General features: G+C 35.0%; 1 protein-coding gene and 1 pseudogene across 1 annotated transcript; both read right to left on the reverse strand.

Annotated features, from left to right (window-relative positions):
• Positions 1–6313: 6313 nt before the first annotated feature.
• LOC100807786 (ent-kaurene synthase TSP4, chloroplastic-like) lies at positions 6314–12831 on the reverse strand (annotated as a pseudogene).
• A 3066-nt stretch (positions 12832–15897) lies between these two features.
• LOC100806200 (ALA-interacting subunit 3) lies at positions 15898–24582 on the reverse strand. The gene is made up of 8 exons (XM_003546780.5): positions 24216–24582; positions 23500–23558; positions 23297–23371; positions 23099–23209; positions 22885–22955; positions 17860–18157; positions 17149–17438; positions 15898–16222 (listed from the first exon to the last, which is right to left on the reverse strand). Exons 1-8 carry the CDS (start codon positions 24289–24291, stop codon positions 16168–16170), a joined length of 1035 nt encoding a protein of 344 aa, XP_003546828.1. The 5' UTR covers positions 24292–24582; the 3' UTR covers positions 15898–16167.
• Positions 24583–25157: the final 575 nt, after the last annotated feature.

Here is a 25157-nt window from a genome sequence, read left to right on the forward strand (position 1 = left end):
AATATCCCTATTCATACCGTGCCAAAAGAACTGAGCAGAGATTCTAGCTAAGGTTCTAGCAAACCCAGCATGACCATCCAACATTGAACTATGAAATTCATGCAAGATTTTCTGAACTATCTCATGATCAGCAGGGAGAACTAGTCTACCTTTCCAAAAAAGAAGGTGATCACGAACAGAATAATTGGGATTATGAGGCTGATTTGTGATGCATAAGTCAACAATGGCTTTCAACTTAGGATCGGCTAGTATAGCCTCTCTAAGATTAGAGAGAATAGATAACTGTGGTTGAGACCAAGCCATAAAGAAGGACCTTGATAGAGAGTCAACAACTATATTTTCTTTCCCAGGCATATATTCAATAGAGAAATCATATCTTAATAGCTTATGCAACCATTTTTGCTGTTCGGGAGTTTGAATAGCCTGATCAGTTAAACCCCTCAAGCTTTGTTGATCAGTTCTAATGATGAACTTATGGCCAAGTAAATAGTGTCTAAACTTGGCAATGGCCTCAGTAATAGCATAAAATTCTCTTGCATAAGCAGACTACCTTTGCATACTAGGGGTCAATTTTTTTTGAGAAAAATGCAATTGGATGGTGTTTTGGCTTAACACTGCCCCAATTCCCAAACCTGAAGCATCTGTTTCAAGGATAAAAGTCTGAGAAAAATCAGGAAGGCTGAGAACAGGAGCTTGAGTAATAGTAGATTTGAGGTTTGTAAATGATGCTACAGCGGTTTGATTCCACAAAAAATTCTCCCTCTTCAATAAATTGGTTAAAGGGGAAGCTATAGTTGCATAGCCCTTAATGAATCTTCTATAGTACCCAGTGAGGCCCAGGAATCCTTTCAGCTGTTTCAAATTAGCAGGCACAGGCCAACACTGCTTTTACTTTGTCTTTATCCATTGCCACACCTTGACCAGAAACAGTGTGACCTAAATAGTCTATCTGTTGCAACCCAAAAGAGCATTTTGATAACCGTGCAAACAGCCTGTGTTGGAGCAGTAATTTTAATACTACCTCCAAGTGATGCAAATGTAAATCCCAAGAAGGACTGTATACCAAGATGTCATCAAAGAAAACCAAGACATATTTTCTTAAAAGACCTTGGAATACCTCATTCATGAGACTCTGAAAGGTGGCAGGAGCATTAGAGAGGCCAAATGGCATTACTAGCCATTCATAGAGGCCTTGATGGGTTCTAAAGGCTGTTTTATGCCTATCTTCTTCCTTCACCAGTATCTGATGGTACCCTGATCGGAGGTCCAATTTAGAAAAATACTGAGCTCCATGCAACTCATCAATGAGCTCATCAACAGTAGGAATAGGAAAACTATCTTTCACTGTAATAGCATTCAAAGCCCGATAATTTGTACAGAATCTCCAAGTGTCATCCTTCTTCTTCACCAAAACTATAGGAGAAGAAAAAGGACTAGTGCTAGGGACAATAATTCCTTCGCGCAGCATGTCGTGTATCGTGGATTCAATTTGAAATTTTTGGCTATGAGGATACCTGTAAGGTTTAACCTTAATAGGACCAGACCCTTGAATCAATGGAATGGAGTGATTTTGAGCTCTTGGAGGGGGTAAGCCGGAAGGTATGGAGAAAACCTCTTTGTAAGTGTGCAACAGAAGGGCCATTTCAGGTTCCATGTCAGTGGGAAGATCTAACCATTGGTCCTGAGGTGAATCTAGTTGTTGAATGTGTAGAGTAAATAACTCAGCTATAGCATGAGTATTGTGCATTCGCCTTAAATGAGTGAATTGTGCCTGAGTTGGCAGTTTGGGTTGCTCACCATATAGGGTGATGAATTGATTGTTCAAATAAAACTTTAAAGTCAGTTTGCTGTAATCATAAATATGGGGGCCCACAGTAGCCAACCAAGCAGCTCCCAAAACCAAATCTGCCCCAGTAACAGGCAACAAATAGACAGGTAATTTGAAGGAATGTCCTTGAATCTTTACCTCCAATTCCTCCACCAAACCTTCAGCCACTAAGGAGTTGCCATTGCCAACCAAAACTTGCAGGTTAGGAATAGGTTCAACTGGTAACTTTAAACAATGTGCCAGCCTTGGCTGTAAAAAATTATCAGAAATACCGCTGTCCACTAAAATCTGCACATGCATTCCATTGATTGAGCCTTGGAATTTCATAGTGTCGAGCCCACAAGATCCTTTAAGTGCATTATAAGACAGATGGTGATCCAATGAATTTTCAATATCAGTAGGTGCACTACTATCAGGGGGGTCTGGTTGCAATTCATTCAAGTCATCATCGTCCATGTACAGGAGAAGGTATTGTTTGTTGGGACACCGATGGTTCAGTGTGAACCGTTCATCACAAGTGTAACATAACCCTTTTTCTCTGCGGATGTGCATTTCTGCTGGAGTCATTTTTTTGACATTTGTAGGTTTCAGGTTATTTGTAGGGTAGGACTGGTTGGGTGAGGGAAGGAGTGGTGGTAGGCTTGTGGATTTGATGGATTGGCTAATAGGTAGGCTATTGGGATGGTTATGTGTTTTAGGCCAAGGTTGGGAAGGATAAGATCTTGGTTTAACAACATACTTCTCTTCATAAAGCTTGGCAAGGGACACTGTTCGAATTAAAGTGGTTGGGGCTTGGGCAATAACATCGCAACGAATATCAGACTTAAGACCCCCAATAAAGCAGTCGAGCAATGCTTTTGGCGTAATGCCTTGAACCCGGTTAGCAAGAGCTGTAAATTGCACATAATAATCATGTACAGTAGTGGCCTATGTCAATTTAAACAGATGTGCTCTGGGACATTCATAGGGAGAGGGTCCAAATTCCAGTTCAAGAGCTTGTGTAAAAGCAACCCATGAATGAAAGGGATTGGTGCGTGAAAACATTTGATACCAGGGAACAACTTCTTTGTCTAAATGAATTGCAACAATAGTTAAACGGTGTTCATCAGGTGTATTGTAATAATTGAAGAATTGTTCAGCTTTAAAGATCCATTGAAGGACATCGGAGCCATCAAACCGCGGAAAATCGAGTTTAACACTTCTTACCTGAAAGGGTTGATTAGCGGAGGTAGCGGCAAAACTCGATTCGGAGCCGAGATTTTTCTTGAGGATACCATCAACAACATATTCCAGCGTTTCAAACCGAAGAGCATATTCCTTGTCTCGGGTTTCCATAGTGTCCAACAACCTTTTGATGTCTGAGGAGAGTTCCTTTAGACGAGTATTTTTGGCCATGGAGAAACTCAATGGAAGCACCAATTGTAAAGAGTGTAAATGAGAAGAACTAAAATGAATAACTATGAATTTCTTTTGTATTTGTATTGCTGTGGAATATGACAGAAATTCCTATAGCAGAATTATAAGTAGCAGTAAAGAAATAACAAGGAAATGAAATGGAGCTGATGCTCATAACAGAATGATTCCCAGAGAAAGAGAGAGAGAAAACCACATCATCATTCACACCCTTTTCCCCTTTCTTAACAGCACTTAAATACTACTTGCTGGACCAATCATAACCACTCAGCCTGGTGTTGGCTATTTTGGGCCTTGAATTTTTCCTCCTTTCCTGATGCAATGGATCAACTGCCACATGTCCATCTTCAACCATTCCATTTTCTACCCCTTTTACCCCTGCTCTAACCGACTTGCTCACATAAGCTACTATACAGTCTCATACCTTTACCGTCCTAGATCCCTCCCATTTCGGTGTGAATCGTTTGAGATGTTACATTTAGATCTCCTAATATTAATGACAATATTATCATGAGCTTCAAAGAGATCATATAAAAAATGGAATTTCTGTTTTTTATTTTTTGTATTATGATTGCCAAAACATATTTATTATAAGGAAATGATAACAAGTGCCCTTAAAGCACAAGTTTAGGAATCAAAAGTAAAAACAGGAAAAAAAAGAAAAGAAAAAGTATTACCTACAATCCATTATGATTTTTATTGCAAATTTACCAGTATTTCTAATAAAAAATCATTTATTTATTTTTTAATCAATACCCTTATGACACTTGTTAGGAATATCCTTTACTATAAAAGAAAAAATTATAATTTTATTGTGTTTAGTTTCACTTTTCTACCATTTTTATATATCCACTCATGATTAGTTGGTTATTAAGCATTTCTAAAACACCGTAGTATTGCTGTTTGACGTTACATTGCAAATTCAAGTTTTAAGATTAGTATATATTGTTTGCTAATTTATCATATCAAATTCATGTTAGCAACAATCCCTTGCCTAGCTGAACACCTACCCAAAGTTTAGTCACTATGAGGATCACCAGCCAAGGGAGCCAATACACAAAGCAATTAAGTAAATGACATCTTTTTTTAACCCTTCAATTCACCGAGAAGGAGACACTTGCAGCCTATAGCAGACAGAATCAAGCTCAAGCTAGCTAGCTGGAAGGGAAATTTGCTCTCTTTTATGGGAAGAGTTCTCTTAGTTAAATCTTCATCCAAAGTATGTTAACTCACAGTTTTCATGTGTATAAATGGCCTCAGTCGCTCTTGCAGGATCTTGAGTGTTGGGTTCGTAACTTCATATGGAGTGGGGATATTGATTCTCGGAAATGTGTTACAGTAGCGTGGCATAATGTTTGTAAGCCTTTTGATAAAGGAGGCTTAGGCTTAAGATCTTTTGCTTCTATTTAACAGGGCCACTATGCTGAAGTTAGAGTTTTGAGGAATCAAAAGCCTATTAATGGTCACATTTCTTCTTCCTTATGGACCGGTATAAAGCCCAGTTTTGCCTTGGTGTTGGAGAATGCTATTTGGGGAAAAGGGTCTATGAGTTTCTGGTGTGATAATTGGTTGGGCACTAGCGTTGCTGATACTCTTAATATCCCTTATAAGAACAAGAGTCTTATAAAAGCTTCTGTTTGGGACTTTTGGAATGAGGGCATTTGGAACCTTCCTAACTTCCTCACCCAGAACTTTTCTCAACTGGTGGGTCATATTCTGCAAGTCACTATTCCCATTTCTCAGTCTGAGGATAGGCTAGTTTGGAGCTAGTCTCATTCTGGAGCTTTGTCCTTCCAAGATTAATCCTAAGTTGAATGCAGTCTTGTGGGCCAAGAAATTTTGGAATTACTCTATCCCGCCCTCCAAAACAGCTGTCCTTTGGAAAGCTTTGCTCAACAAGCTACCCACGGATGCTGACATGAGAAGAAGAGGCATTGTTGTTGTTTCAGTTTGCTCTAATTGTGGTCATGATTATGAGACAATTGATCACTTATCTCTCTTGTCACTTTGCCAGACAGGTCTGGAATTGGGTGGAGTCCAAGATCTGTTGTAATCTGGACCTCTCCTCCATCCATAGTCTCATCTCTTTTTGCATGACAAGGAGGTCTTCCCAGGCCTCTGACATTGTCCCGGCAGCTGTAACTTTTGCTATATTTTTTATTTGGTCTGCTCGTAATTCTTGCAGATTTGATAACCAGAAGTTGGATTTCACTTCTTTCGATACCTCTATTCACCTCTCAGGAAACTTCTCTGTTGGAACCATGAACAACTCTATGCTAGATTTCAGAATTCTTAAAAATTTTGATGTTCCAACTAATCCTAGGAAAGCAGATTCCATCAAGGAAGTCATTTGGAGACCGCCTAGACGCACTTGGATTAAGTGTAATACTGAGGGAAGCGAGAGGAAACCCTGGTATGGCAGGCTTTGGCTGTTTTTTCATAGATAGTGACTTTTTGTGGGGACTTTTGTGTGCAATATTGGGATCAAATCAGCTTTTTTTGCAGAATCAATGGCTGCCATCCTGGCAATCAAAAAAGCGGTTAGTAAAGGCTGGAGAAATCTTTGGTTGGAAACTGATTCTGAACTTCTGGCTGCAGGCATACTCCGATCCTTTTTTGGTTCATTGGTCAATTTACACTAGATGCTTAAATTGTATCAAGCTAACTCAAAGTTTTAGTTTTAGAATTACTCACATATATAGAGAAGTCAACGCTTGTGCTGACAAGCTTGCTGTTTTAGGTTCTCAAGGTTTGGGGTATACTTGGTGGCATTCTCCACCTTCTTTTGTCTTAAGGAGTTCTTTAGGTACAGGCAAGGGCTTCCTTTCTACAGATTTCTGTAAAAGGCTTTCCTTGAGTATGGTCTGACCCTCCCAAGTGTCTTATTATCCTTCCTTTTACTATCAATATATATTTGAGCTGGGTCCTTCTGGGGAGGTAGGGGTTGGGATGCCAACATAGTTGGGATGTCAGGCCCTTGCTCCTTTTTGCTAAAAAAAAAAACCTTCCATTCACCAGAAAACGTTACAGGGATGCATCCTTAACATTTATGGATCCTGAGACAATCAAGACAAAAAAAAAATGATCATCATGAAAAGTAAAAAATTAAAAGATAACAAAAAAAAAAAAGCAAAGCAAAATAAATTAGTTATAGTTGAGAAAGATTGGGACATTTTATTCATATAGAATGATCACTAAAAAGCAAGTGCAGGCCTTGCTTGTCATGTGTATGTACAAGTTGGACTAGAGCATCACATCATTAGTGGCTTTGACAAGACTAAGGTTCTGCTGAGAATGCACTAACAATTCATTAAGGATGCCAGGTTTTTAAAGTACTGCATTTACACTAGAGTACATCTCATGTGAAGTAAATCCATCATCCTTCATGTAAAACAGGTGAAACACTTTTATCATTTTCCAAAACAAATCCTAGCACTCTCTGGGAACTACACTTCCTTTTTCCTGCAAAATTAATCTCAGGAGTTCTCTTCTTTTTTCCTCAGCAATACCTGTCATCTCTTCCATAGCATCTTCTTCAGTAATAATTCCATTGCCATGAGCAATGTGCAAAGGCAGCACGTTCAATTTCCCTTCCTCAGATTCTCTCTACAGCAAAAATAAAAACATTAGTTGCCATAAAACCAGGAAGGGGATCAAAGAGCAAGGACGGACTATATACCTTAAAACTGTGAATGTCATTAAGAATACGACCACATCAGTTCACGAGCTTATATAGAGAGTTCAACTCATGATTTTCAGCATCTTCATCTGAAAGCTTAGGTCCGACGAGATAGAGGGCTGGAAGGACAATTGGACCTAAGGCAAATGATATGTATGCATTTTGCATATAATCATCAATTGTTGGCACAGTCTTGGTTCTCAACCACTCAGCTTCTCTATATATTGATTGGATCAAATTCAACCACTGTAAAAAGTAAACAAAATTAATCCATTGGTTAAGAAAATTATCTTAATTGGGAAAACTCCAATGTAAATTTTTAAGTCATTCGTAAATTTAAAATAAAGTGTCAAACTAATATTCAGAAGAAAAATTTCAGGCTTCACTTTTCATATTCCCCAAACATTGTCATTGACAAACGACTACTGAAAAATCAAAATAACATTAGTCAAAAAATGCGGGCAGAAACACGAAGAAATGTCTCACAATTTTGATAACATTGTTTTTCACATTGTGCCCTTGCCAATTGACTGATTTCTCCCCAATCTCACAAACTGTGCTGTGAATTGAAGAAAATATTATCTTAACAGTCTCAGAACAACAAACAGTATTGATATCTACATCCCACCTGCAGTTCAGTTGTCAAGACATCACTGTTTGTGCATGAAAATTGTGATAGAATTCAAATATAAATCAAGAGATGGCCGTTTCAATTAATAATAGGAATATACTTCTCAACTAGTTGAATAAGATCCACTTGTTCCTCTTCAGAACCCCCAACATCAAAGAAATCATCAACAGTTGTGAGCACCCCATTTTCACCCCTGATATGCGAGCATAAAAAATTTAAGGGGAGAAAAGAGTAGCTGCGCAGGAGAAGTAACAATAAGCCAGTTTCTGCCTTGCAAATTTTAGTGTGTCTAGTCTGGTCTCAACAACCCACCTGCATATGATAGTGTAGTAAAGTTAGATCAAACTTGAGGAAATGTGATAAGACAGTTATGTGATGTGTTGTATGGCAGTTAGGTGTGTTCCTTAAGTAGGTGTGACATTTTTCTAATTCATTATGTGTTAATTTGCTGATGGTTTGAAGGAGGAGACTCCTTGGGAGGGCTTTAGCCCGTGTTGATGTTCTATCTTACAAATCCAAGTTTAATTCCAGAATTGTTTCTCGAAAATCTTCCAGGTTGTGTGTTCAAACTTTTAAGTCTAACATTAGGTCCAACTTGTGGGATGCCATCGATGAGGATGGACTCAAGTGGAGGGATTTGAGAAGCAAATGAAGCAGATTTGCAATTCAAATAAACAAAATCAAGAGATCCAATTCGGACCATCATGATCAATTAAGAACAATGGGGAACACAGTGGAAGCAAATCATAGGGGACTTTGATGAGATGAGATCCTTGTTGAAGCTGACAGTCCAAAGATCAGAGAACAGAATGCAGGAAGTTCAAGCCATTATAGAACTCCTGTACCCCATGATACGCACCTCATGGATGTTAACTCAACCAATTATGAAGATGAATCATTTGAAACACTGAAGAGGTGGAGCTGCCCAATTTTGATGGGAATGATCCCATTGGTTAGTTGGCTTGAGCTGAGAAATGTTTTGAAATCCAAAATGCCAACTAGAACTGAAAGTGCCACTATTGTTTGTGTGTGGAAGGAACAGCAGTGCTTTGGTTCATAATTTGAGGAATAGCATTGAGATGACTTGGGAAGCACTGAAAACTGAATTGTTGCAGAGGTTTTCATGTAGTGGTGCTGCAAACCCATATGAGCAACTTGATGCCTTGAGCCAAAATGGTTGGGTAGAAGATTATGTTCAAAAGATGGAGAAGTTGGCAAACTACCAAAAATTCTCAAATAAGAACTAACAAGCATTGGATAATGAATGGCTTGATTGAGGTGACAAGAAGAAGGATTTATACTCATGACCTACAGGAAGTGTCAAAGGCCATTATTTTGGCAAGATCAATCAAAGAAAAGTTGTATGAGATAGTAACAGGTTTTCATAGCATCGTGCAGTGAAACCTGGTTCTGTTTGGTCAAATCAGACAGTTCAGGGAGCAATAGCCAAATGCATCAAGGTTGTTATTTTATGTCAGGGCATGGATTCTGGATATAATCTAGCCCCAGCAAGTTCAAGCCAAATGGGAGATACCTGCCTGAACCAAACTCAATTAGCCAAATATGCTTCTTCTGCTGCAAATTCCAATAGCAGTGTGGGTAGCAATAGCCAAACAGGGAACCAATCCAGAAACAAAGACATGAGGCATTAGCCACTCCAAGAGTATATTCACAGAATGGAAGGACACTGCTTCCAGTGTGGCCAGCCCTCTCCATAGATGTCCTATGAGAAAGCTTTAAGTGCTAATTTGGGGGGGAAGATGATGATGTAATTGGAATTCAAGAAAGGAAAATTGAAGCTGCTGAATTGGTGGAGCCTTTGGTGTCAACTGAACCCGTTAATGATAAAACAGTTTCCTAATTTCAGCCTTGAGGACAAGGATGCCTCTATACTAAAGAATTGATGACAGTTCTGATAGATACCCATTAGTTAGTTAGATAATAGAAAAATTGGAGTTAGTTAGTTAGTTAGTTGAGGGCTGGAATAATTAGAAAAATATAACACGTTTCCTATAAATAGGAAGAGGGGTTAGAGGAGTAGTAAGCCAATTAGAGAGCTAGTATTGTGGTTAGGGAGAGTCCTGGATCTCTTGAATATCCAGGGAAATTGTGCATTCTTTCTGTTCATCAATAACAGTATGTTCTTTGAGTGCTCAACCTGAACCAGTTTCTATCATTATCTGATGTGTTGTGTAGCAGTTATGTGTGTTTCTTAAGTGACAGTTTTCTGATTTATTGTGTTAATTTGCTGAAGTTGGTTTGAAGGAGACTCCTAGACCTAGTTAAGGCTTAGGCCTGTCTTAGTATTATGTCCTACAAATTCTGGTTCTTCTAATTTGTGCGTTCATACATTTGAGTTTAACAAAATGTATGTTCCTCAGTCGAAATATGAGTTGATACTATCTTTATGATACATATTTGAATAAAGTTGCTAAAAAAACCAAGCATTAAGTAGTAGCATGAGCAAAAGAACCCAACTATATATCTTTGAAATTTTCAAATGAGAAGAAAAGGAAGATATACCTTGAAAGTTGTTTCAACTCTTCAATGTGTATTGATTGGCAGATATTGAAATCTTCTACTGCTAGCTTTAGAATTTTTTGGTTTGCAAGATTGCAAGATCTGGACCACACTAACAATCAAGAATTTGATCTCAAGAGAAAGGAACAAAAAAAGAGAACTTGAGAGAAGGGAAACAAACTAGCAGAGGCCAACCTATACGATGTTCTTAAAATTCTTGTTTCTACTGCATTGTAATGCTCCATTGATCTCCTGTTCAACAATCGCTCCAAATTTGCATGATAAGGAAAATTAAGAACATCCTTGACCTAAAATACAGAAAACCTTGCAGCTTTCGGGAAGGATTATAAGATTGTATAAAACTATGTAACCAGAGTTTTTGAAAGAAGACAAGAAACTACCTCTAGATCAACATAACGACGAAGTTTATCAGCATATAATCTGTAAGGGGAGGATTCCTGCTTCAGAAGATGTTTTGTCCACAAACTTTGTCTGACCAAAATTGATTCATCGGGATGTATAATGGCTTGTGAAGCCCTATATAGTTCTATAACAGCACTGACATCCTTCAAGTACCCTTTCAAGGATTCAGCAAATTTATCTTCAGAATATTGATAAAATGGATCTGCAAAGACAACATACAGATTAACTTCTTTGGCCTTGATCTAATAAGAAAAAAAACTTAAACTATTTAAATGTTACTAACGATCCAACCTGAAGATACATCATAGCCATTGAGACGCAGCATACGAAATGCCATTGCACAGGTGGTGGGGTCTAGGAATATATTCTCCACTCCTTGTATCCAATATCTGTCTTTTTCGCATATTATATATAGAGGGATTCAACAGATGAAAATGATAAGTATCTATGCTTTGACAAATATTTGAGTGCTTTCAAATTTACTATCAAAGAGTGATGAATACTTTAAATAGAATGGTATCTCTATATCTTCATCACATACTTTTATAATTTCTTTCCAACTTCTCCAGTTACTGACATAAAGTTAATATTTTACATAAACAGGTGTATGCACCTCAAATGATTATTACCTGAATATTTCATCCAATACACTTCGAATTTCCTCTTTGAAATGATGATTAACACCCAACCTTTCAAGACTATCAATCATATAGAGAGGGCATATATATCCAGAGGATAAGTTGTCAGAACTGATTTTATTTTCAAAAACAAAAAAGGCCAATTAATCTACAAAAAATAGTCAGTAAAATTAAATTAAGAGAAACATAATGCTGGAAACATACATGCATTCTCAAACTTTTCTAATACAGATCGGAGGTAACCAAGACATTCAGCATTCTTAAGGCGCTGAAAAACAGCTGCTGTTGTAGCAGGTGAATTAAACAAATATCCATTCTTTCTTTGATATTTCATGATTGATTTCCAGTCTTGTGATTCCAGCATTCCTTCTTAAACATATGCTAGATATGCTCTCCTCCCATCTGAATTGCTCTGATATGAAGCACCGACACTGACACGGACACCGGACACGACACGGACACGTAAACACCTGTCAAACACATCAAACTCAACCCGGACATGGGTGTCGGTGTCGTGTCGGACACCGGACACGGCAAGGAGCTGGAGTGTCCATGTTTCATAGTCTGACTACCTCAAAAACAAGCACCAGAAAGAGGTCAGCTTGAGGAATTTAAGCGAAATGAAAAATAAGACTTCTCTACTAAATTCTTGGCACCGAATCACAAAGATCAGAAATATTTTGAAGACAGGAAAAATCTTGAAATACATACAAGATATAGCCTGTAACAGTCGTACCAAAAAAATGCAAGTAAAGGGAGGAACAGAGAATTTTATTACTGAAAAGCAAGGATCTCAACGGAATCCCGCAATTACAGAGACAACAATGGCAGAAATGTATGATAGAAAAAGGAAGAACAGATTCCCAAAGGAGTAGGGAAATGACATCACACAAATTCCATGCCTCACTCCCTCCCACGTTTTGCTATTTATTCTACTTCCGGGACCACACATACTCGGCTAGCTTGGAGTTGGTTATTTTGAGCCTTGTGCTACGCCTCTCTCCTCCTAGTTCTGCCACGTGTCCCCCTGTTTGGGCCCCACTTATTCCTCCTTCATTGCCTCTTGCTGTTGCATTTGTTACATAGCCCAAAATGCTACCTTTGGAGCTCTATTTCTCTCTTCTGGATCATTACTTCCAAGCTTGTAGCTCCAATTGGAAGGTTAATGCCAAAATTTTGTGCATATTCAATCAAAGAAGGAAAAAGTATATCAAATCCTATGGGAGGGTGTTGATTCTCATCGTTGATTGAAGTAATGTTTGACTCAATAAACTGAGGACATAAACAAAATAAACATTTGCCCTTTTATATAATGATGAACATAAACAAAATAATCAACCAAGCAAGCAATAAACACCCCATTCTGGACCTAGAATCACATTTGAGAAAAAATTTGGCCACTGCAAATTTTAAAACCTGTGCAACACTTGCTAAATGCAGCAGCTTCACCAAACTCTTGAAATGAAGAATGAAAAAAATAAAGAAAAAGAAGAATGATTCCATCTAAAAAAGTGAAAATCTGCATAGCCCTTTTGAACACAGAGAAACAAAGATGAAAAGGGACCTGAAGTTGAAGAAGTGCAGCAGAGAGGAGTGAAGTGTGAGAGAGACATGGCATCATCCAGTGACTGTGAGTGAAAGAAAATGGTGTCGCTGTTAATGCAAACACCAAAGTGGGGGCAAGTCTAAGTGTGCAACAAAGTGGAGTGCATGTGACTGTGTTGTGTCGTGTTATGTAGTATAATAATATACACCTTGTTTTAAAAAATATCATTATTATTATTAATGTTTTTTCTCTCTTCTAATGTATAATGTATGTTAATATAATCTCTTTCATTTAATTAGGGGTATTTTTAATGTAAGAATAATTAATAGATGAGATAATATGAATTGGGTTTTATGTAAAAAAAAATAATCAAATTTTAAAAAATTATACGAAGGTGATAATAATTGATTTTTATGAATAGAGGAAATAGAGGAATGAGTGGGACCAACAAACAAAACAACAACCCAGGTGAGGTGTACTACTATACTACAGTCTACAGGTACACGACACTCTTGACGAGGTAACGAATTCGCGTATATTTCTTTGGATCTTTATGACATTAATTTGCACTAATGACATGAGTACTACAATTGCTAACCTTTTTTAAATAAAGAGGGCAGAAAGTTTTTGTTGAAGATTAAGTTGGAGTTGCATTGAAAATCACAGGATAACGTGTTATAATTAAATATTTTTATTTTTAATCCTTTAATTTGATACAAGAAATTTGTTATAGTTTTCTAGAATCTTAAGTTTGAAACATTTGTTTTTCATGCTTGGTTTGATTTTTAAAAAAGAAAACAACTGTTCTCAGGAAATAATATTTTCTGAAAAAACTTGGCTACTTTCCATGAAAATATTTTCATATCAATGGAAATCTAATTTGCTCAGATTAAAAAATAGGTTTTATTATGATAAAAACATCACGTTATTTTTATTAAATTATTTAATGTGATACATAATTAAAAATTGTGATAAAATAATATATTACTCTTTTTATTTCCAATAAATTTATATTAAAATATTTATCATTAACCAAACAAATTTAATCATTCTTATAAATTATCGTCTTTAGGATTCATGATTCCTAGAAATAATGATGATTCTTGGACAAGAAAAAATATTCTTTGTACCAAATAACTCCAAGAAACTCATTAGCAGTATTCTTAAATAAATTCGAATAATTTCTACTGATCAATATCAAAATTCCTATTAAACATGTTATCCCTTACTGACCAAAATTTGTTAAAGTTTACAAAAATTTTATGTGTCTCTTTCTTATTTAATAGTCACACTTATGATTTGTAATTTTTAACTAATAATAACGTGTTAAAAAATATATATTAAAGAGTATATCTAAAATACTATTCTTCATAGAATGCTAATAAAAGAATAAAGTGAACATGTTTTTATTGAAATATAAAATATTTATTAAACCTTAATGTTTATTATTAATTATTATACAGTTGGAATACTTAAGATTTAATATTTTTAATTAAAATAAAATATATTGACCGACAAAATCTACTATTTTTATATTTTATTATTTTCATTTAAAAATAAATTAAAAAATTCAAATTCTAACTAATATTTGTAAAAAAAAAATAATTGAAGAAATAAACGTAAACATTTTTTCATTAATATATAAATATTTATTATTCCAATTTATTATTTATTTTAAATAGATTTGAATGTGTTTTTTTATTCCTAATAAATACCTGATTTTTGTTTCCTAATAAATTGTTCTGTGTTGAGTTTATAATAAAAACAATAATTTATTTTTTATTGTTGATATTTTATTTTAATATTTGATAAATTAATAAATTTTATGTTTGATCCCTAATTTTAGTCTTGATTATTAAAAAATAAATTTTTTTATTAATAAACAAACACAAAATTCATTAATTTATCACAAATTAAAAAAAATATTAATGACCAAAAATAAATTATCATTTTATTAGAAACTCAAAAAATTTATTAGGAAACAAACATAAAAATCAAATATTTATTAAAGATCAAAAATATATTTAAATCTTTTAAATAATTAAAAATATCTAATAATTTATAATTAATATTTTAACTAATACTTTAAAATGTATTATCCCTTTATATAGAACACATAAGAACCTTGTTAGAAATTTACTTGGTTTATTTTATAAGACTTGCTCTAAATTATCTCTTGTATTAATTATATTTTTATTAAAATGCTCTTAATTATTTTATAACTTTTTTAGTCAATAAATAATAAATATTATAAATTAATAGTAATATAAATTATTTCTTCCTCTTGTAATATTTGGAAAAAATGGTGAGTTCCAATAATTTTAAGAGTATGATAATGAGTCTAAAAATTTTAAGATGATTTTGAAAAGAAAAAAAGGAGAAAATAGGTCACAATAATTTTAAAGGTAACTTTATTATTAAGTAATATAATTGAAGTTAAAAAATATTAAGACATCGTTTAAAATAGTTTATATGAATTCCATAAAGTTATTACTTTTATAAGTTTTTTAAAATTACTTTAATAACATTTTTAGCAGGATTTATTAAAATAATTTTTTAACTTATTTCATTAAATTTATAAGAAAATAATATTTTCATAACGGAGTATATATCTATGTACTAGGACATACCTACATGTACCAAAATAATAATATTTTACTAGGACACACCTACATGTACCAAAATAATAATATTTTCATAAACATAACAGTACAAAAAAAGAGAAGATACATCGTATAATTTTCCAGGTACCTCTCTAATTAGGTAAAAAAAAACAAAATCAAAGTACAGAGCAATGACCATATTCGATTATCCAAAAAAATTTCAAAATTGATGCCAGTTAGACTGACAGGTGGCATTGATGTAGAGATAAAAGCTCCAGGCGTTTTAAGATAATTTTCATGGAATAAATTATTTTTGTCCTAAAATTTAACCTCTCCTAATAAACCAACTTCATGAAGGGGAACATGCTAATGTTCAAGAAGCATTTCACATGAAAATATAAGATTGACTTGATAGTAAAGGTATAAGATTGACTTGATAGTAAAGGATGAAGGGAGAGATAGATAGGTCATGGATTTAGATCCCCCACACTAACAAAAAAACTAAAACTGACAAATCACATTTGCCGATTAAAAAAAAAAGGACATTTCACCTATTTTAGATCAGGAAAAGCCAAACAAAACCAAACAAGAACAACTATTTTCACCAGATTGTGTATGAACTGCAACTAGAACAACATATATTGGGACGCTATATATTATCAGAACATACAAGATATTTCAATTCTGATGCATAACACAGAAAAAGCAGAAAAAAGAAGTGTTTTGGTTTTCTTGTGTTGGGGAGAGGGGGGGATAAGAACACCTAAATTCACAAGTACTACTAGTAATTGGGTTAACATACATGTACAAAACTACACCCGCATTTGTAGCATACCCAAGGCCTATAATCATGGAAATGACCAACAAGCATAGTGAGTTTCTTTGCTCAGTGCCCTCCTGGATTCCTATTCCATGACAAATATGAGGGATCTCCAAGTTGCCTACAAAAAGACAGATAGAAAGATAGGTTAGGAATTAATAATAATTCAAAATTTCCTGTTGAAGTATGAATAAAGTTTAATTATCCAACAAGGGGCAATTTGTTTAAGCTTTAAAAAAAGGTGATTATATGAAACTGCTGTTTTTAGCTTTTTTTCTCCAGAAACTGCTACTTTTGACTTCTGAGAAAAGGACTAAAACAGATTTTCTTTGAGGTTTTTGATTTTTATTTAAAATCATAATTATTATAAATCTTTAAACATATATTTCAATTAAAAAGAGCTTAGAACAAACAGATCCTAAACTACTTTACACAATCCAACATATACGAATTTAAAACAACCTCAACATTTTTTCCTATATAAGTTCTAAACAAAGCTTTTAAATTATTAATCTCTAAATTATATACCTTGAATAACACTAAAGGGAGCTTCTTTTTTTAACAAAGTTAGTAGTTCCAGTAGGAAACAATATCATTTTCTTTCATTTTTGCTATACAGGAAGAAAACTCTCATAGGAGACAAGATTTCATAAATACACAGAATTCACAACACTGAACACACAGGTCATAAATATTACTCGGGATTTAATCAAAATTGACTATATAATCAAATGCAGATTTTAGAGTTAAAAAGGGAGAAGGGGTTTGGAATTAAACGCCCGGGCCTAATACTCCAATTAGTCTAAGGTCTAATTGCATGGTGTGTTTGTGCCAACTTTGCTGGTAAGAAGTCACAGAAACAAAAATTTAAGTTCCATGTGCTAATGTGTGAAACAGGTAAATGCATCAAACCCCATTTTTGATCAAACAAAGTTAAAAAATCAACAAAATTAGTAAGCCCATGCAAGGTACCACATGAATTTCCCTGCTATGAAAGGAACTTTCATGGTCTGAACATACAGCAATAAAGGATTTAAAAGTATTTACCTTGGCTTGACAAAATATACAACGGTAAAAGCCAATGCCAAAAAGAAACACAACCCTCCAACAGTGAGATAGGCAATGCCCAGGAAGTCATTCTTCCCACCAAGCCAGCTAGTAGTTGATAGAACAAGCTTTTTCTTGCCATTAAAGCTGTATGTGTTGTAGTTATTTTGCAGTGTTACATTTATTTGATCACCTGCATTGAGATCCACCTCTATCTTTCCATACAACTTCCTAAAAGTTGGCAAAGCAGCAGTACGCATCCAGACAATAAGATCCTCCTGCTTACTCAACTGTTCCATAAATCATTTAAAAAAAAAGTGAGCAATATATCCCATTGATGAAAACTAGATTGCGAATACTTGGACTAACCATAAGATGAACAGAAAATATACTTGAAGTAATTGAAAAGTTGAAAAGGAGGTATATGGAACAGTGGAATAATTTTCCATGTGAAAAGTCATTACTATATGTACAATATGAATACCAATAAAAGTACCAACAGCACCAACAACAACAACAACAAATAAACCAAAACATGCAAGCTTAACACAAAAGCCCATGCAAGGTTAAACAAAGGCTAAATTAAGACTGCAATAACCAAACAACATTTAATTACATTGCTTTACTTTGTGAAGAAAAATAATTATACTTGAGGATAGAAGTTTAATACAATATTCCGATCACAATGAAAGCTCTCATGTAAATACTCACTGGTATGGATTCATTGAGACTTGCACCACCTCTAATAGCACTACTCTGGAAGTTTTTGGGGAAAACATCTTTTCCAAATTTGTGCTCTCTATCACTTTTCCAGGAGATGCCATTCTTGTTCACAGTCAAATTCTTATTGTCACGGGAGAAGCTGTATGTGTCATTGAATAAACTCCAGGCTATAAGACCACAAGGTACAATTGCCTTTCCATTGGCTATATCTTCAGGATTACAAGCACTTGTTGAGTTCTCTTCCCTACGATCCCGCAATTGCTCATCACTTCGGCTTTTAACATATCTAAAATATACAAAATAGCCATGATTATAAGAAAATAACCAATCATACACAACAGAATCCATTATAATAAATATATTATTGTACAGAGAGTTGCAGTATTCAACTGCACTCTCAGTTAAGTCAGTTAGGAGTTAGTTTGATGCTCTAAGTTAGTTAGTGAGTTAGTTAGTCATAACAAACTATCTAAGTCTCTAAATACTCAGTTAAGTGGCCAATATTCATTTTTCACTTCTTCTGTCTAAAACTTTTCTCTCTCAAATTATCTTCTATGATCTGTTAGAAGCTTGGTAAGGTTGTCCATGGCTGCACAAAGCACCATGTCTCTTTCTTCTTCTTTTCCTCATTTGATTGCGCATAAGCTTGATGATTCGACTTTCCTTTTGTGCTGTCAACAAGTTGAGCCAGACATCAAATCACATTGCCTTCAATGTTTCGTTGTCAATCCTCAGATTCCCATTCATTCCCTTTCTGAAGATGATCATGAAGCTGGAATAGAGAACCCTGCGTATGAAGCATAGGAACAGCAAGATCAAGTGCTGCTTACTTGGCTCCAATCAACGCTATCAACGTCGATCTTGTTGCATGTGTTAGGATGCATTCATTCCTATGAGGTTTGGGAGCACATTCATGACTATTTCCATAAACAAGCACATGCTACAGCACATCATCTGCAAACTCAGCTTTGAGCTACGCGTCTTGCAGAAAAATCGATGCGCGAGTTCTTGTCGCAGATCAAAGCTCTTTCCAATTCTCTTGCCTCCATCGGAAGGACAATTATGTTTCAGGAACACATTGATTCAATTCTTGAAGGCCTTCCACCAGACTATCACTTCATCATTGCAATTATTGAGAGCAAATTTGAACCTCTTCCAATCGAGCAAGTCGAGGCCCTTCTTGCTCACGAAGCGCGTCTGAATTTTTTATTTTTTTTGGTCAGCAAAGGTAGATATATATAGATAGAAGTACCAGAGGTACTAAAGATACAGCATAGCTCTAGATTTACTACTGGATTCAAAGATCAGGCTGACTACAGGCTGATAGAATCCAGATTAATTAATATAAACACAGTCTGATTCACCTTCCATCAATTATTCGCAAGCACAACACAAGTCTTCCGCAATTAGCTCCGATGGATATTTTGTGCCAAACAAGACAGATCAAGAGAGTTTCTCGGCTTTCCGTGGCGGATCTGGCTGTGGTGGTAGTTCTCCCCATGGCCGTGGTGGTGTTGGCCGTCGTGGTGGTGGCAGTGGTTGCGGCCGTCGTGGTGGCCGGTTTGCTAACTTCCAGTGTCAGGTGTGTTTCAAATTTGTTCACACTACTTCTGTTTGCTATTACCACTATGATCAATATTATCAACCAATTACAACAACTATTCACAGAATAGTAACAATTCTGGTGATACTAGACCTGCTAATGTTTGGACTAATACCAGTTACAAGTCTACCAGTACCAATCATCAGTCAAATCCTGGTGCTATGCTCACAGATGCTCAGCCCCAATCTAATTCCAATAATTGGATTCCTAATTCTGGTGCTTCATTCCATGTTACTAGAGAATCTCGAAACATTCAGCAGCTAGAGCCTTTTGAAGGTCCTAATCAAAATCTTCATACGCAATGGTCAAGGTCTGCAAATCCACTCCTCTGGTTCTTCCTATTTCAGTTCTCCATATAATCCCTCTGTCTCTTTATCTCTTAATCATCTATTACACGTGCCTACAATCACTAAAACCTTATTTCAGTGAGCAAATTTGCTGAAGACAATGATGTTTATTTTGAATTCCACTCTAATTATTGTGCTGTGAAATCTCAGGTTACCAATGAAGTCTTACTTCAAAGAAATGTTGGTTCTAATGGTCTTTACAGTTTTCCTCACATTCAATTTCAACCTTCAACTGGTGTGGCTTCTTATTGTTTGTCTAGTTCTGTCAATTCCTCTGTAAATTCATGTAATAAAAATGCAAATTTCATTGTTAATCCATGTAATAGGTCTAGTAATCTTTGGCATGACAGACTTGGTCATCCAAATCATCATGTTTTACAGCTTGTGTTAAAACATTGTAATATACCCACTGTTAATAAAAATTTGATTAGCTTTTGCTCTACTTGTGCTGCTGGAAAATCTCACAGACTTCCCTCTTCTCCCTCTACCTCAGTTTATTCTTCTCCTTTGGAATTGATTTATAGTGATCTTTGGGGCCCATCCCATGTTACTTCCACCAATGGTTTTCTATACTATATTGATGCCTTCTATAGATTTACTTGGATTTGTCTACTTAAAAGCAAAGCCGAAACTTTCACTGTTTTTAAGAAATTTAAGGCCATGGCAGAATTGCAATTCAACACCAAACTTAAAAGTCTTCAGACTGACTAGGGAGGGGAATTTCATCCATTGGCACCTTTGTCCTCACACACATCATTAGAATGGGTTGTTGAAAGGAAACATAGGCATGTGATAGAACTGGGTCTTACTCTGTTGCACCATGCTTCTTTACCTCTAAAGTTTTGGGACTTTGCTTTCACAACTGCTGTTTACTTTATAAACAGACTTCCCACAGCCTCACTGAATTTCTCAGTGCCTTATCATGTACTTTTCAACATATTTTCTGATTACAACTTCTTGAAAACCTTTGGCTGTTCTTGTTTCCCTTTGCTTAGACCTTACAACAATCACAAATTGGATTATAGGTCACATGAGTGTCTTTTCTTGGGTTATTCTACTTCCCATAAAGGAGACAAATGTCTTTCTCCTTCTGGCAGAATCTTTATCTCTAAAGATGTTTCGTTCAATGAATCCAAATATCCTTATTCTGCCTTGTTTGAGTCCCCACTTCCTTCCAGTCAGTCCTCTTCTTCTACTAGCATTCAGTTTCCTTCCATACCTATCATTGCTCCTAATCTGAATTTTCCTATTTCCTCCACTCAGCCTACTCAGTCTGAACATTCAGAACCTGCTACTGTTTCTTCTCAGTCTGTACCTAGTAATGTTTCTGTTCCATCAGAAACTGCTACTGTTCCTCTCCAATCTTCTGACACTGAGCAAACAGCTTCACCAGTAGCTGATGATGCTGCCATACCCTCACCTTCCATTTCTTCCCCATTCAACACCAATTCAACACCATCTTCTTCTTCAAACATCTCTCCTTCTACACCTAGACCAGCCAATACTCACCCTATGATTGATTAGAACTCTTTTATATTAGGACTGAAAACAGTAGAAAAAAACAATCAGTTAAAGACATTGAAGTGATAAATTACTATAAATATAAGATGAATACACACAAAAAAAAATTCAGATGCGTGGAAGTCTCTATAAATTACATCCCATATAAATAGTAATATGCTATCTGCAACAATCCCCTACAGTTCTAGAAGTAAGATAACAGAATCATAGTTACAACTTTAAATATGCATAATAAAAGTTTTGTTGCCTTAAAAAAGATTTTTTCCAATTTAGATGCTAACTTATAAATGAACTTCATGCCAGTGCTCAAAAAATTTATTTTCTGCCTTTATTTCCATTTTAACTTTATTATGTACATATGAACTTGTAAGTATCACCAAGGGCAAACAGCTCTGAATTAATATGTTCTTCTGACTGTACTGAAATTACAATTCTAATACCATGAAGTAAAAATCTACACGAATTACAATTTTACAAGTACAAAAATGCCACCCCCACAATTATTTCAAGTGAGTTGCCACATACTACATAGTCAAAAACAAGTTGAGGTGCCAGTAATGAGCAATGCTGGATACAATGATCTCAAGAACTGTTAAAGGATTTAAAGCAAGGCAATTTTTAATTTTTAAAGTAATTAAGATAGATGGCACTGGCTAGGGCACAACCATCAACTTTGATGTAGAATGCTTGATTGAATTATATATATATATATATATATATATATATATAAAGTGATTCTGCATGTGTAACTTATCGCCAGACATCAAATATTAAGCCTTCTGACAAAGTATAGAGCAGAATAATTAACAGCAGCAAATTGATGTAGAACTGTTAAAGGATTTAAAGCAAGGCAATTTTTAATTTTTAAAGTAATTAAGATAGATGGCACTGGCTAGGGCACAACCATCAACTTTGATGTAGAAAGCTTGATTGAATTATATATATATATATATAAAGTGATTCTGTATGTGTAACTTATCGCCAGACATTAAATATTAAGACTTCTGACAGAGTATAGAGCAGAATAATTAACAGCAGCAAATTGGGTCACTATAGAGGCATTGTGCAGTGTAACAACCTCTGGCAGCCTCATGTTCACCATCACATGGTGTTTTTTATACAGATCATGGCTATGATTGCAGCCAATCTCAACTTTAGCGCCATTACTCTAATTGCCCCCATATTTTAGGGAGGACCTGGCAATTCTACACCATTTTTTTACTTTATAAGCATTTTATGGCATATGAGGCATATACAAACTGAAACACAGCAACCAGAGATAAATATAACTAGATTATGCAGAGTAAAAGTGGAAAATAAGTTTTACATAAGGTATATAAAATTTCATTAGTGTTAAAAAGGGTTATAAGAACAAGCTTAAGATAAGCTTTTTAAACAAAAGGAGTAAAAGCATCAGTTTCTGGGCAGTTTCCCCTTCCAATAAAATATTTGTCAAAAACCACACTTTTCCCTCACTTTGTAAATGTGGAAATGAAACAGAAGAAAAGAATGTAAAATGCATGAGATAGGGTTATTACATACCGGCGATGATTCTGGTAGAAGTTGTCAAGCTGATAGTAGACATAAATAGGCGACTTCATATGCTTGTCCACCTTTTCAAAAGAGAAAAGTTTAAGAAAAGAAAAAATTTCCTTCATGTGACCTCCATGTATTATCAACCATGGGAACTGAGTTAATAGAAAGATGAGAGTAAAATGAAATAGATAAACAGGTGTCAACTGTCAAGGAAACTTACCGGTAGTGATATTTTGCACGTTTTATCTGCAGGACTCTGAATGTATGCTACCTTGTCAGTAACTTCATGTGGTATGCATGTTGATTCATACCTAAAAACAATTTCAACAACCTGATAGATACAAGAAAGTGAAAGTTGTACTCAGCATTATAGACAACTGTAAGCATAAATTCAACACATTATAGCACTCAACATTACCTTCCTTGAAGCAATTAGTGAAGCAACTCCAATAGGAACGAATACAATGCTAACAAGCAAGAATGCTGAAATAACCTGCATGGAAAAAATTAAACTAAGTACAAGCTATACCACCACATAAATAACGACACCAAGATGCATTGAGGTACACATTTAATAACGAGCAACAATGCAAAGTATTACAAAAAAGTAGATAGTGTTACCGCTCGTGGTGTGAGAATCGGCTTACACGCTGGAAGTTCTTGCTGAGTAAACTTTGAATCTGAAAGGCATTGAATTTTCAAAGAGATCTCATGTCAGCTCAGTATTCAGTGGGCACCCAAAAAAAGCACTGTTAAATCAGCCAAATGAGATCCCCTGCGATTTATTTCAAATCTGCAGGGTTTGCAGTTCACAATCCCACCATTAAAATTAGTTAAATTAAATTATACTATAAGTTAAATTTATCATTTAATAAAATTAATCAAACGTCAAAATTGATGTAATTCACTTCAAAACAGTAGAGAATCACAATCTAAAATCAGCACACACTATCCAACTGCATTGAACTCTTCCATTAGGTCAACAATCAACCAATATGAACATCGGAAGCTTTTTTAACACCACTACTCACTCTAAAAAGTTCAAATTAAATAATAAATAAAAAGTGGGTTTTTAGCTTTCACAGACGATCATATCATAATGAAATAGAACTCCAACAAGGGTACCTCTACCTGGGCATTATAAAGCCTTAATCCTAACACAGAAAAACCTCAACAAACCCAAAACCCCTTTTCTTCCTAACATACCCAAATAAAAAAAATACGAAATTTCCATCACAAACCAAAAAAATCAACAAAAAACAAAAAATGGGTCACTGAAAATGGAGCTAAAAAGTCGAAAAAACACGAGATCAGAGAGATTGAGAGGGCATTATTACACTTGGGTCGCTTGGTGTTTCTTCTGGCAGCTGTGGGATCGGTGGATCCAGCACCGGTTGCGCTCGAAGACGCCATTTTTCCGAATCGAAATCGATCAGAGACTCTTCGATTTCGAAAACCCTCGTAATTCAGAGAGAATGGGAATTGGGGGAAGTGGGTGTGAGAGTGTGATTTCTGAGAAAAAGGGTATTGTATTAGGTTTCTTTCCCTTTCTCTCTCTCTCTCTCGTCTCTAACTTTGCTGTGGATTGAAGAATAAAGGAGAGAGAAACGCAGAAGATTAGAAGAATTGGAAGGTGCCAGAGTCAAACAAAATTACCAATGCAATTACGCACGCTTTTTGTTTTTGCTACTTTTGGTTTTGGCTAAGAGATGTTAATAAAGATATCTTTTTTATTATTATTTTTGAACAAAATTAACTGTTTTTTTAGAAATAACAAAACTAACTTTAATGCATCCGGTTTACAAAGTACACTTTCTCAAATAATAATTAAATATTTTAATTTTATTAAACTCTCCATTTTTGGTTAAAAGAAATTGTTTCACAATTGAAATTCGTTACATTATTATTTGGTAAATAATTGTAGGATATATGCAAATTCATTTTAATTAGATTTGATCAGATTCGTGACCCAAATCAATTCAATTTAAATTAGTTTTGATCGATTTTTAAAGAAAAAAAATAAAACTCAATCCAAACATACCCGTTTATAAACAATTTGAGTTAAGTCAATGGAATAAAACATTTAATTTATCTGTTATTTTTTTTTAATCCAATATTTTTTATAGACTAAAATTTTTAATAAATAAAATATTAAATACATTACTTATAATTGTTTGTTATATGTAATCAAATAGTGGAAAAAAAAGATCAAGAGGGTAATCACATTGTTGTCAACAGTATCACTTAGGCTAATATATTATGTTAAACATGGTTTAAAA

The sequence above is a fragment of the Glycine max genome, chromosome 15 (assembly GCF_000004515.6).
Source record: "Glycine max cultivar Williams 82 chromosome 15, Glycine_max_v4.0, whole genome shotgun sequence".
Classification (NCBI taxonomy): domain Eukaryota; kingdom Viridiplantae; phylum Streptophyta; class Magnoliopsida; order Fabales; family Fabaceae; genus Glycine; species Glycine max.